Source organism: Epinephelus fuscoguttatus, linkage group LG18 (genome assembly GCF_011397635.1).
Source record: "Epinephelus fuscoguttatus linkage group LG18, E.fuscoguttatus.final_Chr_v1".
NCBI lineage: Eukaryota > Metazoa > Chordata > Actinopteri > Perciformes > Serranidae > Epinephelus > Epinephelus fuscoguttatus.
Genome location: NC_064769.1, coordinates 37,943,556 through 37,960,572, shown reverse-complemented (window position 1 = coordinate 37,960,572; position 17,017 = coordinate 37,943,556). Strand labels below are relative to the sequence as shown.

General features: G+C 43.1%; 1 protein-coding gene across 1 annotated transcript in view; it reads right to left on the bottom strand.

The window, feature by feature from the left end:
* Nucleotides 1–6,638: 6,638 nt before the first annotated feature.
* pitpnb (phosphatidylinositol transfer protein, beta) overlaps nt 6,639–17,017 on the bottom strand; it is a 36,863-nt gene continuing 26,484 nt past the window's right edge. Inside the window, exons 8-12 of the mRNA XM_049604504.1 lie at nt 14,976–15,053; nt 14,770–14,874; nt 12,784–12,906; nt 11,690–11,776; nt 6,639–9,347 (exon numbers count right to left, since the gene is read on the bottom strand). Coding sequence (XP_049460461.1) covers nt 11,729–11,776; nt 12,784–12,906; nt 14,770–14,874; nt 14,976–15,053 — 354 coding nt within the window. The 3' untranslated portion in view covers nt 6,639–9,347; nt 11,690–11,728. The remainder of the gene's footprint in view (nt 9,348–11,689; nt 11,777–12,783; nt 12,907–14,769; nt 14,875–14,975; nt 15,054–17,017) is intronic.

The following is a 17,017-nucleotide window of genomic DNA, read 5'->3' as shown; positions in this document are numbered from 1 at the left end:
GCACTGAGGCGCGATTAAAGGACTTTTGTGTCCTGCACTGCAACAGAGAGGAAGAGCAGAGGAAGAGGAGAAGCTGCAAACGTCTGTCACTGGAAGTGCAAGAAAAATAAGTGCTGACTTTTCTCAGTTCTTCTTCTGCTTGTTTTTCTTTTATTTCAAATGTTATGATAGTGTTTCAACACAAATATAACAACACACAGTGGCCACAACAACTAAACATCTGAGGAGGAGAAATAAAAGAAACAGCAGGACAGAGTAATGATAGTAAATCATTTACAACAAGGCAGACGATGGGTGTGACTCAAGAACAAAACAGGACACATCTCAGAGAAACTCAGTTAAATAAATAAATAAAATAATAATAGAATACTCCAGCTTCTCATCCAAAAATGTCATTTTGCCAGTTTTCAGTCCTGCAGTCCCTCAGTCCCTTTCAAAGACAATCTGCTCTTGAATGGATCTATTACTGCTGGCCTTGTTTTTGTTCTTGTTGCAATCAAACATATTTTGCTGTTAGCAGTTTGTTATCATCTAACAATTTTGCCATCTTACTGTACTTTTGAGATCTTAATAACATTGTGAAAATTTAGAAGTATATTCACAATTTTTCTTGCCTTTTTTTGTGTTTTAATTGTGCAAAAATAAACTATAAACCTTAACATAGTATTTGTGGATATCTTCCCTGTATATTTAAAAAAAAAAAAGGGATGACAAAATCTTTAATCATTTCACATTTGAATCTGTGTGTTAGATGTTCCCATTGGTATCAGCTCAAATATTATTTTTATTAATTGTAGGTGGTGAGTTGTCAATCCACCTGAGCCATATGCTTTCTGGGCAGCAACAGTAAGAAGCTTTTATTGCGAGGACTGGCTGAGCTGAGACACAAAGTGTGAGGCTCAGTATCAAACTTTACATCAAAAATCAAGTTAACTTTACCAGCAGTTTACCCCAGCACCTCTCAATATGGATCCATGACCACACAGTGTTTAAAACTTCCCACGTCCATCTGACATGTTGAGCACGTCTCTGTCAGACCAGCTGAGGGGTCATCTGTAAATGATGCAGCATCCTAAACTGAGTCTCTCCAGCCCACACCTGGTGGTTTACTTTATTAACTTATTATTATTTTTAAATTATAAATCTTATTTATTCATGTATAAATCTCCCTGTTTCTTTTAAATTTTATTTATAAGTTCTTGTCTTCATCGTGGTTGACTTTATATACTTCACTTTAAAGCATTAATGAGCAGCACGGGGGCTCCACAAGGAACTGTCCTGGCTCCATTCCTGTTCACACTGTACACGGCGGACTTCAAATACAACTCTGAGCCCTGCCACATCCAGAAATACTCGGATGACACTGCTACTGTGGCGTGTATCAGGAATGGGCAGGAGTCTGAATATAGGGACCTGATAAAAGCCTTCAGTGACTGGAGTCACAAGAACTGTCTCCTCCTGAACACCTCAAAGACCAAGGAAATGATCATAGATTTCCGCAGGTCCAAGCCCCCTCTTCAGCCAGGGAATACCTGTGGGGTGGACATCGAGGTGGTGCCAAGCTATAAGTATCTACACTGAACAAAAATATAAACGCAACACTTTTGTTTTTGCTCCCATTTTTCATGAGCTGAACTCAAAGATCTAAAACATTTTCTATACACACAAAAGACCATTTCCCTCAAATATTGTTCACAAATCTGTCTAAATCTGTGTTAGTGAGCACTTCTCCTTTGCCGAGATAATCCATCCCACCTCACAGGTGTGGCGTATCAAGATGCTGATTAGACAGCATGAATATTGCACAGGTGTGCCTTAGGCTGGCCACAATAAAAGGCCACTCTGAAATGTTCAGTTTTATCACACCGCACAATGCCACAGATGTCACAAGTTTTGAGGGAGCGTGCAATTGGCATGCTGACTGCAGGAATGTCCACCAGAGCTGTTGCCCGTGAATTGAATGTTCATTTCTCTACCATAAGCCGTCTCCAAAGGCGTTTCAGACAATTTGGCAGTACATCCAACCGGCCTCACAACCGCAGACCACATGTAACCACACCAGCCCAGGACCTCCACATCCAGCATGTTCACCTCCAAGATCGGACGACGAGCATGCAGATGAGCTTCCCTGAGACGGTTTCTGACAGTTTGTGCAGAAATTCTTTGGTTATGCGAACCGACTGTTGCAGCAGCTGTCCGGGTGGCTGGTCTCAGACGATCTTGGAGGTGAACATGCCGGATGGGGAGGTAAGTAAGTAAGTAAGTAAGTAAATTTATTTATATAGCACTTCTCACAGAGAGGACTCACAAAGTGCTTCACAAGATAAAATACAAAAAATACAATAACAGAAACAATGCAAAATACACAAAAACAAATATAAAGTGCAGCGAAATACAGAGATGATACAATGGACAATTAATGGAACGCAAGCCTAAACAGATGTGTTTTTAACTGCTTTTTAAAAATGTCCACGGAAGAGGCCGCTCTCAGCTCATGAGGTAGTGCATTCCACCATTTTGGTGCAACAGCCTTAAAGGCTCTATCACCTTTCGTCTTTAGTCTTGTGTGAGGGACAGTAAGTAGGTGGCCTTCAGCGGACTGCAGTGACCTGACAGGACAGTGAAAGGACACCAGATCCGTCAAGTATGCAGGTGCTTGACCATGGAGGGCTCTGTAAGTGATGGTCAAAATCTTGTGCTGGATCCTGAAATTAACAGGGAGCCAGTGCAGGGATGCCAGGACTGGAGTGATGTGAGTGAACTTATGAGATCTGGACAGAAGCCTGGCGGCAGCGTTCTGGACCAGCTGGAGGCGGTCTAATGAAGTTTTATTTCGACAGGTGAAAAGAGAATTACAGTAATCCAGACGTGAGGAAATAAAAGCATGGATGATCATTTCTAGCTCGGAATAAGTTAAATGGATCTGAGTTTGGAAATGTTTTTGAGGTGGAAAAAGCAGGAGCGAGTGACAGTTTTGATGTGGTCATCGAAGAGCATGGCCTGATCAAATGTGACCCCAAGGTTTCTCAACTTGGGGCGCACATTTGCACTGAGGGACCCTAAGCAGCTGGCCACTTTAGATGCTGAGGCATCAGGTGCAATAATTAAAATCTCAGTTTTAGCTGCATTCAACTGAAGGGAGTTAGAAGACATCCAGTCCTTAATTACATTCATACAATCGTACAGTGAGTCAATTCCATCGGTCCTATCAGGGTTAAAAGAAAAATATAACTGGAGGTCATCTGCATACATATGGTATGAGATACCTTCAAAATTGCTGGTGTGGTTACACGTGGTCTGTGGTTGTGAGGCCGGTTGGATGTACTGCCAAATTGTCTGTAACGCCTTTGGAGACGGCTTATGGTAGAGAAATGAACATTCAATTCACGGGCAACAGCTCTGGTGGACATTCCTGCAGTCAGCATGCCAATTGCACGCTCCCTCAAAACTTGTGACATCTGTGGCATTGTGCTGTGTGATAAAACTGAACATTTCAGAGTGACCTTTTATTGTGGCCAGCCTAAGGCACACCTGTGCAATAATCATGCTGTCTAATCAGCATCTTGATATGCCACACCTGTGAGGTGGGATGGATTATCTCGGCAAAGGAGAAGTGCTCACGAACACAGATTTAGACAGATTTGTGAACAGTATTTGTGAGGAAATGGTCTTTTGTGTGTATAGAAAATGTTTTAGATCTTTGAGTTCAGCTCATGAAAAATGGGAGCAAAAACAAAAGTGTTGCGTTTATATTTTTGTTCAGTGTAGGTGTACACCTGGATAATAACTTGGACTGGTCCCTAAACTCAGACGCTCTCTACAAAAAGGGGCAGAGCCACCTCTTTTTCTTGAGGAAGCTCAGATCTCTTGACATCTGGAGTAAGATGCTGCAGATGTTTTATCAGTCTGTGGTGGCCAGTGTGTTGTTTTATGCTGCAGTCTGCTGGGGAGGAAGCATCAGACACAAAGATGCAAGGCGGAAGGACAAACTAGTCCGAAGAGCTGGCTCTGTGATTGGAGTCAGGTTGGACACACTGGAGGAGGTGGTGGAGAGATGCACACTGAAGATGTTCAAGGCCATCATGAACAACCCAGATCATCCACTCCACAACACACTGATGGACCAAAAAACACTGTGGTGGTCGGCTCCTCTCTCTTCAATGCAGGACAGAGAGACACAGAAGATCCTATATACCTACAGCCATCAGGCTTTATAATTCTTTGACATTTAATAGATGAGCTGGCAGATAATTGAATTTCCCCTTGGGGATGAATAAAGTTAATCTTATTCTTAATACTCTGTATTTGTAAAGAACACACATCCTCTCAAGATGTTTATGCTTTTATATGTTCCCCAAATTAAACAAAAAAAGATTTGAGTGAAAAAAAAGTACTCCGATCTTATACTTCAGTAAAAACAGCAATACTACAGTGTAGAAATACTTTGTTACAGGTAAAAGTCCTGCATTCAAAATTTTACTTACATACAGCTGAAGTAGCGTACCAAAAGTAAAAGTACTCAACTCCCATTTCAGGATAATATACTTTTTTAATTATCTTTTTTGATTGGGAACCAGTACTGTACACGTTTTCAATGCAAAGTAAAAAGGGTTTTTTTTTAATTTTTATTTGTGAGAGCCAAAACATAATTTTGTTTTTTTGTTTATGTAAATATAGTTACATTGTTTGCAGGCAGGGGCATGACAGGGGTTGAATCAATTAAGTATGGTTTATTTTATTTTTATTTTTCATATGGTGTAGCGCTGTGGTAGTCATAGAAACGGCATGTTCTGTGAGACTGCACCTTAAATACAGGTGTGTGCCTCCCAGTGTCTGTGGCAAGCAGACACCATTGATTTTATCCAATTATATAAATAATTAACACTACAAATGCAAATTAAACTCTTGTTAGCCTACTACAATAATAAAATCAATTGCTTTTTCAGTCCACTAGATTTTGCTGCAATAAAAATTAAAAAAAAAGTGAGATGAACAGACTGAAAACTTGATCTTATTACATGAAACAGACATGGACAAAAAAAAATTTCTTGGGGAGGGGATCTGCAGTTAAGTTTTATTTTTTACAATATATATCAAGATATTATATCGCAATACTCAGTGTTTTGTAAAAAATTTAAAATCACAGTAATATTGTGACATGACTTAAGTATCATGATAATATGGTATCGTGGGGCCTCTGGTGATTCCCACTAATTTACTAACCTGAATCAGCAAAGTAAATAAAGTAATCATGTAGTATAGAAAAAGTACATTTGCATTAGGTATTTATTATTATCATTAAGTGCCTTAAAACTGTGCTTAAATACAGTATTTGAGTAAACCTACTTAGCTAATTTTCACCACTGACAAAACTCTTCTACTCTACCCTACAGTACATTCTTACATAGAATCAGACCCAATTTATTCCATCATAACATTTTAAAATTTTTGTTCAGCCACACATGCTGTATTTCCTCTTTACAGTCCTCCATCAATGAATGTTGAACATGAAACTCACAGAGCATGCATCAAGAAGAGTTTAACTCTGGTCAGGTCGGAGTTGCCAAACAAACTACTAAACCACTGTGTTTCTCCTCTAGGATGTCATATTTCAGGGTAAACAGAAAATCAGAGCATTTTTTAATCATCAATCAAAAAATGAACAGAGCCTGTGGAAGTAGGCGAGTGCAACTTCTCCTTAGACGGTGATGCTGCTGCTTGTTTTAGCGTCAGGATTTTCATATCTCCAAAATCACTGCGGCTCACTGAAGCAATTTCTATCAACATAAGACAATAAGGGCCACATGTGAGTTTTTCACATGGCTCTAATCCTCTCTGTACTTATAGACACTCACCGGCCACTTTATTAGGTACACCTGTTCAACTGCTCCTTAACACAAATATCTAATCAGCCAATCACGTGGCAGCAGCTCATTAACATTTAGTCATGTAGACATGGTGAAGACGAGCTGCTGAAGTTCAAACGGAGCATCAGAATGATGAAGAAAGGTGATTGAAGTGACTTTGAACGTGGCATGGTTGTTGGTGCCAGACGGGCTGGTCTGAGTATTTACTGGGATTTTCAGCACAACCATCTCTAGGGTTTACAGAGGATGGTCCCAAAAAGAGAAAATATCCAGTGAGCCAAAATGCCTTGTTGATGCCAGAGGTCAGAGGTCATGGCATGGTTTAAACACCACAGCCTACCTGAGTATTGTTGCTGAGCGTGTCCATCCCTTTATGACCACAGTGTACCCATCTTCTGATGGCTACTTCCAGCAGGATAACGCACCATGTCACAAAGCTCACATCATCTCAAACATGACAATGAGTTCACTGTACTCCAATGGCCTCCACAGTCACCAGATCTCAGTCCAATAGAGCACCTTTGGGATGTGCTGGAACGGGAGATTCTCATCATGGATCAACTGTGTGATGTCATCATGTCAATATGGACCAACATCTCTGAGGAATGTTTCCAGCACCTTGTTGAATCTGTGACACCAAGAATTAAAAAGGAGGTCCCACCTGGTACCAGCAAGGTGTACCTAATAAAGTGTATTATAAAACTGAACACTCTCTGAGAGACAGACGTCAAACACACGCAGTCACACATAAAACAGGAAACAGCACGCTGATTCTCTTATTTGTTCAAATTTATTAGATATTCTGTTATGTTCCATTGTCTAGACCTTCTGTCACAGCGTGAAGCCGTGAAAAAGAAAAAAAAAAGGAACTAATTGTTTTACATTCACTACTAATTCCCCTGAATGTTGCCTTATCAGAAAAGAGAAAATTGAATACATTGTGAATCTTTGTCTTTCAAAAACAAAACATTAAAGAAAAAAAAAAAAACAGTAGATTTTGCAAGTGCTTATTCATGATTACAATAAAAGAAAAACAGTATTTTGGACTCCATCTGTTCCCTAAGCTTCTATCCCTCCCCTCACAGTCATACCCTGGCTGGCATCACTGGTAATGCTACAGAACTGTACATCACACAGCCTACTCTAGTCTACGGGCCGACTCCCGTCATCGTCAAACTCAGTCAGGCTTTTCACTCCTCAGGTTTCAGTCTGAGGTCCAGCTGACTCCAATTTGACTCTGAGGGGAAACCGCCCTCTGAGAAAGGATTTCCCTTCTTGTCTGATGCAGTTCAAGAGCTTCTCAAAAGCACTGATGTCCTGATCAAACACACAGAGACGAAAGAAAGGAAAGAAAAGGAAGTGTTGAGCATGCAGATCCAAATTTTGTTTTCGTAAATCTCCCCTCGCGTATCGATGATGTAACGGCTCCATGTCATGCCTGTACAGGTGTGAAACAAGGTCCTGCAGCTCAGAAACATCCTGCATAGTTTGACACATCTGTCTCCCGGCTGTACATTCATAAGCATGGATGAGGTACGGTTAAACAACACGTAGACAGTCTGCTCCACTTCACACACACACACACACACACACATTGTCCACAGAGCTGACGTCAGCTGCTCTCACAACGTTCAAGTTAGCAGTGCTGAATGATAGACCTGACAGCGCCGAGTCGCTGCGAATATTCCATTCAAGTCAGTGTTTGTATGTACAGTTTGTCCATTTCTATAATTATAAAGTACACTTATAACTCTCTTTACAACCTGTCCACACACAGCACGCACAGAGAGGTCACGACGAAACCTAAGAGACACTCACACCTCATCCGATACACAACCACAGATGGGTAACTGCACTAAGCTACGTCATGATCGTAGAGAACACCACCTACAGCCCGACGGGATCTGCAGTACGCTCAAAATAAAGATGTGAGCTCTCGCTGTGACGAACAGCTCGACGCAGCGCAAAGAAATAAAGCAGAGATGCAGGAGAGAGCAGGACGAGGACGCCACCTGTTCCGATCAAGGCTACGACAACCGTCTAAATGTTTTCGCTGGAGAGATTCATCCTTAACTAGACTGACCTCATACTTTGAGTTAAGGTAGATGAAAAGCTTTAAAAAAAGAACCACTATACACGCTGAAAATAAAAATTAAAACCACAACAAACATCGCAGATCTGCCTGGACCCATTTGCTCTGTCAGGTAAGAGGAAGCGGTAGTTTGAGGAGAATATAAAAAAGATTCATGCACGCAGCGACGCACAGACTCTCATCCTCGTTTGTTTTAGTCTAAAAAAAAAACCAGAAGAAGAAGAAGAGTGGAGGCTTGTGGGGGCGCTCCAGTTAAAGCCCTAGCCGAGGAGAAAGGACATGCAGCGACAGCATGAGGCAAGTTTGACGGGCCGGCGGTGGGGCGCGGGCGCCACGCACGGAGCCTCGATATTAAGCTTCTCCGTCTCCAGAGTGACAGTCCTTTAAGAGCGAAGGCAGTTGATAACACAAACGCAGATGCACACACTGACACACACACACACACACACACACACACACACACTTGTATTGTACAGACTCTCTCTAATCAACACAAACAGTCCGCTTGAGCGCAGCTGCATTGCAGCGACATGCAATGACAGTTTTAGCGAGGAGTTGCTGTTGTCCACATGCACTTGTGACGGAGGAGGAGGAGGAGGAGGAGGAGGAGGAGGAGGAGGAGGAGGAGGAGGGCTGGTGTGCATGTCCAAATGTGTGCTGGGGGAAACGATAGCAGAGTTTATCCATCATGCATGAAATTTGCTTTGAACCCTAAACAGGCATCAGCCTCCAAATTAAACTATAAGAAGAAATTAAAACATCAGTTTTCCCGACCGACTGCCAGACAGAGGGGACAGCGAGACAAAGAGGGGACGAGATCTAGACACATTTATACCAGGACAAGAATATAGACGATACTGAGAGGAGAGACGAGGAGTAAAGTAGAGACAGACAGTTATAATACACAGGAATGGGGGGGGGGGTGAATGGTCCAATACCTGCTAAAGTCTGATACCAATTATTGTGGGAACCTGTTTACTTAAAAACAACATTCTAATTAATTTAAAAGGCTTGACTTTCTGAGTCACGGTTTACACACCTGAATAAAAACAAAGCCCATTGTAATAATCAACTAACAATTACATATCAGGCAATTTACGTTCTGTGCAAAGAGTTTTTTTTTTCTTTTTATATGTATGCAAAACCATTTTTTTCTGTTGTGAACAGGAGGCTTGTGATTGGGGTAGAATCTGTACAGTACTGTTGAACCAATCTTGTCAAACCCCCCAATGAATCATGTGAGACAGGAAGAGAAGAGGTCGACGTCAGGGCCACTTCCTCATCGTGGTGGACGTGTCTCTGATGACATCATCATGACAGGGTTTGGTTGATTTGCCTCATTGCTCATGAGCAGCACTGGTGCCTCGAATCGGACCTTTATTACGCAGCTGGAGACGGAGAGAGAGAGAGAGAAGGTTGGTGTGTGAGTTTGGTGGTGAAGACTTCAGGAGGTGTTTAAAGGGACAGTGCAGAGTTTTTGAGGTGGGGTTGTGTGAGGTACTTATCCATAGTCAGTGTGTTACCTACAGTAGATGGCGGTAGGCCCACCACCAGTTTGGAGAAGCAGACAGGAGTGCTGCCACAGAAAATAAGAAATGTACTGCTGTGGACGTGGGCAGCAGCAAACGTATTTTACACAATGTCAGTTCAAGTGTTGCAGTCAGACAGTCCCGTCCGACGGGGAACTGAAGCCGTTATCTACGCTCTCTTTAAAGCCACCAGACTCCTCTGACAAGAACAGTTATTTCACTTCAGAGTACAGGAGCTGTTGGTCACTGCTGCCTCCACACTGGGGTGCTTCCCACCTAACCTGCTTGGTTCGGTTAAAACAAGCTCGGGTCAGTTTGCATGGTTAGTGCGGTTCGTTTAAGCTGGTGTGAGAGCTGTCAGTCGAACCCTGCTGCAGACAACACAACCAAACTGAGACTACTTGAAAAGTTGGGTCTCAGTCCACTTCCACACAGACTCTGGTGCGGTTAGTTTAGATCCACAGCAGGAACAGGACAGCAGCTCACATTCCCACTGTCACAGCGTAAAGCACACACCTCCTCTCCTTCTCTCCCAGAGTCCTCTGCTCTGTCACATCAGCGTATAAAAAAGAGCCTCCTGGTTGAATGGAGCTCTCCAGGATTTCGCCAAGTTTCGGTCAATCAAAGGATATTAAAGTTCCTGATTGGAAAGTGATGCGGCACGAAGGTCATCCAGTTTATTATCCAACACCTGTACGATGGCTCGCAGGATGCTAGATATTTAAGTTTGAAAACCTCGACCTAGCTAGCTATCAGAAGTCAGCAGAAGAAGAGTTTACAGACTGGTGAGTTGATTTCCTCAACCCGATGAGTGACCCACAGCCACACGCCATCGCCATCCAAAGCCAACCACAGAAAGCAGACTTGCAAAATAGACATAAGAGCCTAAATTTAGCACGAATTTGGACTGGACACGTCTGCGCCTTTTCAAGCAGTCACAGTTCAGCTGTTTGGTCTGCACCAGGGTTCGACTCACAGCTTTTACACCGGCCCAAACAAACCATACTAACCACGTGTTAACAATAAAGACCAACGGTAGTGACAGCAGGAAAAGGAGTAAAAAAAAGGGAGTGTACGGTAATGATTCGGGGCTTATTACTGTGAGATTGCTGTCACACTTTTTAATGGACTCAATGAACTGACGAAATACACAGTCATATCAAAGCACAGCAGTTCCAACATGTCTGACTCATTGATCAGGGAGAACACTCGCGCTGATGTGCACACGTGTTTGGTTACCAAATGATTAGCGTAAATAGGTTATATAGATGGCCTTATACTGATGAGTTATAAGATCACCGTCAGGATCAGCAGACGGATTTATAAGTGGTTTAGCTTTTGAAATAACACTTCAAATACGTCTGCTATAATTAAATCCTGTGGCTGGTTCATTTGCTTTCACATCTCAAACGAAGTCTGTTTTCAGGTGGTCTCGGTTCGGTAGTTTGGTCTGCACCAGGGTTCAACTGACAGCTTTACCACCAGCAAAAATGAGCCGTACTAAACAGACAAACAGGTTGGGTGAAAGCACATTTAAAAGGTTAGTTCAGTTTCAGTAGATCAGCAATTCTGGCTGTCTGACGTTAAGATAAAGCAGTGAAAATATTCTAAATGTAGCGTACGCCTAAACTGATTTAAATTTTTGTAGGTGCCTAAAATAAACTTCCTGCTGCCCACGCCCACATCAATACATTGCTGAGCTTCCGTGGTGGCACTCCTGTCTGCTTCTCCAAACTGGGGGCGCCCTGACCGCCACCTACTGCAGCAAGTACCTCATGAAACCCCACGTCAAAACATTTGATCTATCCCTTCACATTTACATCAGTCAGCAATAAGCCATGCACATGCAGAAGAATCAGCTAACTCCACAAACATCTCAGTGAGGTTCTCTTTACTCCCACGATCACAAAACATCAGGAGGAAAACAAACAGAGCACAGAGTGAAGCGTTGGAGACGAGCGATCGAGCTGCAAGAGAACGTTACCATGAGAGTGAAGATGACAAACGTGAGTGGATGAAGATGATTTGAATGAAAACAGAAGATTAGAAACAGAAAGAAGACACGGGGCTGAAAAAACAAACTGGACAGATAACAAAAAAAGGAGGGGTGAGTTAAGACAGCAGCCGGAGAGCAGAATTAAGAAAAGGGTGGAGAATGATCCATGCAGCGCCACCACCACCCCTCCTGAGATGAGACTTACTCAGCCTGCCTCTAGTGTTTGACCTACAGCGACGGGCCTCTACTCGTCTGTTGCAGAGGTGCCTCGCACATCTCCCTTCTGACGCATCTGATGTGAAATTCAGGAGTAAAGGGTTAAATCAGGTAGATCAGGTGTGTAGAGTCGTCTCCAGCAGTCCGGTCCAAACAGAACAATCATCACTTGTACCATCATTTATCATTCACAGGAGAAAAAAAAACACTTCTCTACTTTTAGGCCGAGTCCACACGTAGCTGTTTCTTTTTTTAGATTTCTTTTAGGGGCATTTTTGCCTTTAATTGATAGGATAGTGAAGTGTGAAAGGGGGGAGAGAGAGAGGGAGAGACATGCAGCAAAGGGCCACAGGCTGGAGTCGAACCCGGGCCGCTGCGGCAACAGCCTTGTACATGGGGCGCCTGCTCTACCACTAAGCCACCGACGCCTCGACGTAGCTGTTTCTACGCATGTTGGCTTTTCACCCACACGCAAACTGCATTTTAGGTCACTGAAAACTAGGGACGTGCATGATTAAACGTCTGCCCCCTCGCTAGTCGGCACCAGAAATATTAGTCAGTTAAACAAATTAGTGTTTTATTCATGTACAAGGCGGCTTAACTGTCATGCAGCCTCCCACCACTAGTGGGTGCTACAGAGCCGTCAGACAGCAGTCCTCTCACAAAACCAGCGCGGTTTGGCTGCACTTTGATCTAGAAAATGAATTCAGCAGCAATCTTTTTTGAGACGTTATATCATTAACAGTAACTTTAACAGCAGCTTTTCCATCAGGCTTCTGATTGCCCAACATCATTTTCTATGCGTGGCTTCAGTGATATCGCTCTCTGTTGGTTTGCCGTGCTCTTGACAGCGCTTTTTGCGTTTTCATTTAGACGGAGACGGAAACCTTTTTTTCAGAAATGCTCGCTTACGTGTGGACTGGGCCTCAAAGTATCTGTAAACATGAAACAGATTAAAACAACTCTACTGAATCCCGTGTTCAAAGTTAAGTATCTTTACAGCATTCCTTACATCCACCCAAACCAGGAAGAAGACATGACCGTCCAGCATGAGTCTGAGATGATAGCTGGTCAGTTATTTACCTCCTCAAGCTCTTTTTGGGTCTCCTCTTCCATCCGCCTGATGTCCTCCATGGTCAAACCCACCCATCTGTCAATCCAGCAGAACAGCTGGCGGTGGAAGTTGGTGAAAATACGCTTTTCTTGCTGTGGAGAGATAAAAAGGTATAAATAAATTACAGTTGCAATCAAAATTATTCAACCCCCATTGCATATTAGGCTTATTGGCAAAATGTACAATTTTTCAGCTGTTTGCAATAAACAAAGTAGACAAGAACAGTTGAAAGAGTTTAATAAAACTAATATTACCATGGGTTTTATCCAAATTCAACACAAAATGCTACTTTTAATCACTACTGCAGTCTCAAAATTATTCAACCCCCTGTGTCAAGCACACCTGGTGCAACTAATCAAGGGCTTCATTCGTTCAGGTGTGCTTGAGACAGAACACATAAATACCTGGACTGGCTAGGGGTTTGTTGAGAGTGACGTTAGAAATATCGCCAAGTCAAAAGAATTGCCCAAAAAGTTCAGAGAAGAAATCGTTGCCTTGCACAAATAAGGAAAAGGATACAAAACGATAGCAAAAGCTCTGAATGTTCCTAGAGATACAACTGGAAGCATAGTTCGCAAGTTAAAAGTTAAAGGAACAGTGGCTACACTACCTGGACGTGGCAGAAAGAGGAAACTATCAGCGGCTGCCACCAGATTCCTGAGAAGGCAAGTGGTCAAAAACCCTCGAGTGACTGCAAAACACCTGCAGCAAGACTTGGTGGCAGCAGGCACTGAGGTTTCAGTTTGTACAATAAGGCGCATACTAAACACTGAAGGGCTCCATGCCCAGACGTACACCACTACTGACCCAAAAGCACAAGAAAAGTCGGCTCCATTATGCTCAAAACCATATAAATAAGCCAGTTCTGTGGAGTACAACAGCAGTATGTCTGGAGGAAGAAGAATGAAGCATATGCTGAAAAGAACACCCTGCCTACAGTGAAGCATGGCGGTGGCTCAGTGATGCTCTGGGGCTGCTTTGCTGCCTCTGGCACTGGAAACCTGCAGCGTGTGGAGGGCACGATGGATTCAGTCAAGTATCAGGAAATCTTAGGTGAAAAGGTCATGTTGTCTGTGAGGAAGCTGAAGCTTGGGCGTCATTGGACCTTCCGACAGGATAATGATCCAAAGCATACCTCAAAGTCCACCAAGGCTTGGTTTCAGAAGAAGAAATGGAAGATTCTGGAGTGGCCGTCACAGTCGCCTGACTTGAACCCCATAGAAAATCTCTGGTGGGATTTGAAGAAGGTGGCTGCAAAACGCACACCCAAGAATATTACTGAACTGGAGGCCATTGCCCATGAGGAATGGGCTAAGATTCCTCAGGAACGCTGTCTGAAGCTGGTGTCTGGCTATGCATCACGTTTGCAGCAGGTCATAACAGCAAAAGGGTGCTCTACTAAGTACTGAAGATGCTCGTCATGAAGGGGTTGAATAATTTTGAGACTGCAGTAGTCATTAAAAGTAGCATTTTGTGTTGAATTTGGATCAAAACCCTCGTAATATTAGTTCCATTGAACTACTTAAACAGTTCTTGTGTAATCTGTTTACTGCAAACAGCAGAGAAATTGTATATTTTGCCAATAGGCCTAATATGCAATGGGGGTTGAATAATTTTGATTGCAACTGTAAACTTACTGCTGCTGTGTACAACCAATAGGTGGGCTACAGACTAATAACTCAGGTGGGAGACTCTTGTTTCCTGCCTTCAGTCCATGACTTTGAATGTTTTTCTGGTTAAATATTTGCACCTGCTAAATGTTTCCTTTGCCACTGTCCCTCTCATCTCATCCCAAACTGAACTACAACTGCTCAGTTTAATTTTCTCTCTCTCCAGTTTTAAGAAACACTGAAAAGGCCACGTCTCCCTCTGCTGTCCAAAGCAGAAACAACACCTCACTGGCACATGACCTCCAATGGCAAAGACCTTGTAGATGAACAGATGTGCTGCTTTACCCTGTGGATGAAGTTTTCCACTTTGGTCTGCAGTCCCCACCATCTGAACTTGACAGTGACCAGTTTGTACGCACACATGTGAGGACAGTCTGTCTTCAGCTCGTTCTGTGAAGGCACAAAACACACATTAATCACTGGAGTGACAGAGGACAGACAACGTGGGACAGGACAACATCATCTCTGCTTTCTGTTGCTGCGTCTGGTACCTTCCATTCAGGGCCGAGGGGTCCTCTGCCCGTCTTGACAGAGTGGAAAAGAGCAGGATCTTCTTCTGGTTTATAGTCCTGGCAGAGAACAAAAGGACGACACAACGTTAAGATCCTGAAAGAAAACAGACTGAACCTGAGTCACCTGTCCAACACAGCTGCTACTGTCGATGAGTCTGTGCTGAGGGGTCACAGCCAGGACGTTTACGTGACCTCAGAGAAAAATCTAAGATTAAAACCGGACTTTTAAAATCCATGTAAACATGTTAGTCTGACTGAAATCATACTACATCAATTTTCTCGAACACAGATAATGTGAGTGGAGTTGAATTCCTCCTGCATGTATACAGACAATCAGACCCAAACTGGCCGAGGCGCTCTGAGCATGCTCCACAGTTTCCGCCCCGGGCTTTGACCCTGAAGTCCAATAGCATTAAATGTGTAAGAGAAGAAGAAGCCAGTAACAACATGGAGAAATCTACATCCAGAGCCGTGACTTTTTGGACGGACCAAATGTACAGAGCTGTAAAGTTGTCCACCATGGTAGCAGTTAGCTGCTAGCTAAACGTAGCTAACTTGTTTGTCCATTGTTTGGTCTGTGACGTAATAGGTCAACAGGAAAAAGGTCCAGTACTAACAAGCTGAAAGGGGGCATATCTCCACCTATCGTAGAGGAGTCGCACATACTTGGCTCAATAAATGGATTCCCCTCCCGTGCTTGTATACTGGGACAAGGACAGTAGGCCAGTTAGATGTCCTCGTCCAGCTGGGACTGTAGCTCCACTTCACTGTGCATATAAACGCACTGAATGCAGTCCAGGAGCCTGTTGACGCATATGTTATATGTCACAGTAGATGTCGACATTACACTCGTCACACCTCTTCTGCTTCAAGAATGCTGGTTTGCTGTCTAAAATCACACACCTGGGCGGCATTATACTGGCGTTATTTGGTTCTGAGTAAAGAAATAAAGTCGGCATAATTAAAGGTCGTCAATGTGGCAGTATTGCAGGATCTCTGTGTAAAAAGGGCTGAAGAGAAAGAGCCAAAATACAGAAGCTTTCGTAGCTTATTAGCTGTGTTTCAACATCTTTATTAATTTAACCTTTTCTGCTCCATAAAAAGCTAACGGTTAGCAGACAGGACTGCACAGTACAAATATGTCCCTTCAATAAACTGTTCTGACTGTTGTCCCAACAGCAATCCATGGAGGCATGGAGCGATTTTTGTCCCCCTTTTTAAGAACTCTTTATTGAATGAAATGATGTTCAATCCTGAGAAAACAAAATGCCAGGGGCTGTACACGCTCCAGCACAGAGAAAGAGCTGGCTGGATGTTGTGTTTGTCATCAGCTCGCCAGCTATCCTTGTGCATGTTAACGTACTGACTGAGTCCAAGAGGACGTTTGTGCTAAATCTGAAGAAATTCCCTCGAGGTGTTCTTGAGATATCTTGTTCACAAGAATGAGACTAACAAACCCAAAACATAATGCCTCAGGCCGTGGGTATCGCTGGCACGCTTACATTTCATCTACTATTACTCTCCCTCATTTAGAAATCCTTAGTATATGACCTTGAACTTGCAACTATTGAAAAACATATTCTCGTGTGTGTGACTTGGAAGCCTCACACTTATGTAAGCACATACTAGAGCACTACTGGCTGGCCACAAAATCACGTTCATACATCCATGTCTTAGACTCAGAGTCAAGGTGAGCACAGAGGAACTTTCTGTCTTCAGCAGATGAATGCAAAAAAACTGCACATGAATCATTCTGCACAGTGAAGCTCAAATATCAAGGTCAACGAGCAAGACGAAAAACAGAGAGGGACTCTAAGCGTTCAGATATCCTCCTACTGATCAGGATGAATAAACCATTTGAAATGTTGTTTGATCATCTGAAAGAACTAAGACAAAACAACACTGTCACAAAGCTGAAAACAGGAGCTGTTTTTCTTGGCTTGTGGTAATTAATTCCATGTGACTGTTTAGTCAGACTGCACCCTTCCAGGCCGTGTTCAGACTCCCGTCCAGGAACACTG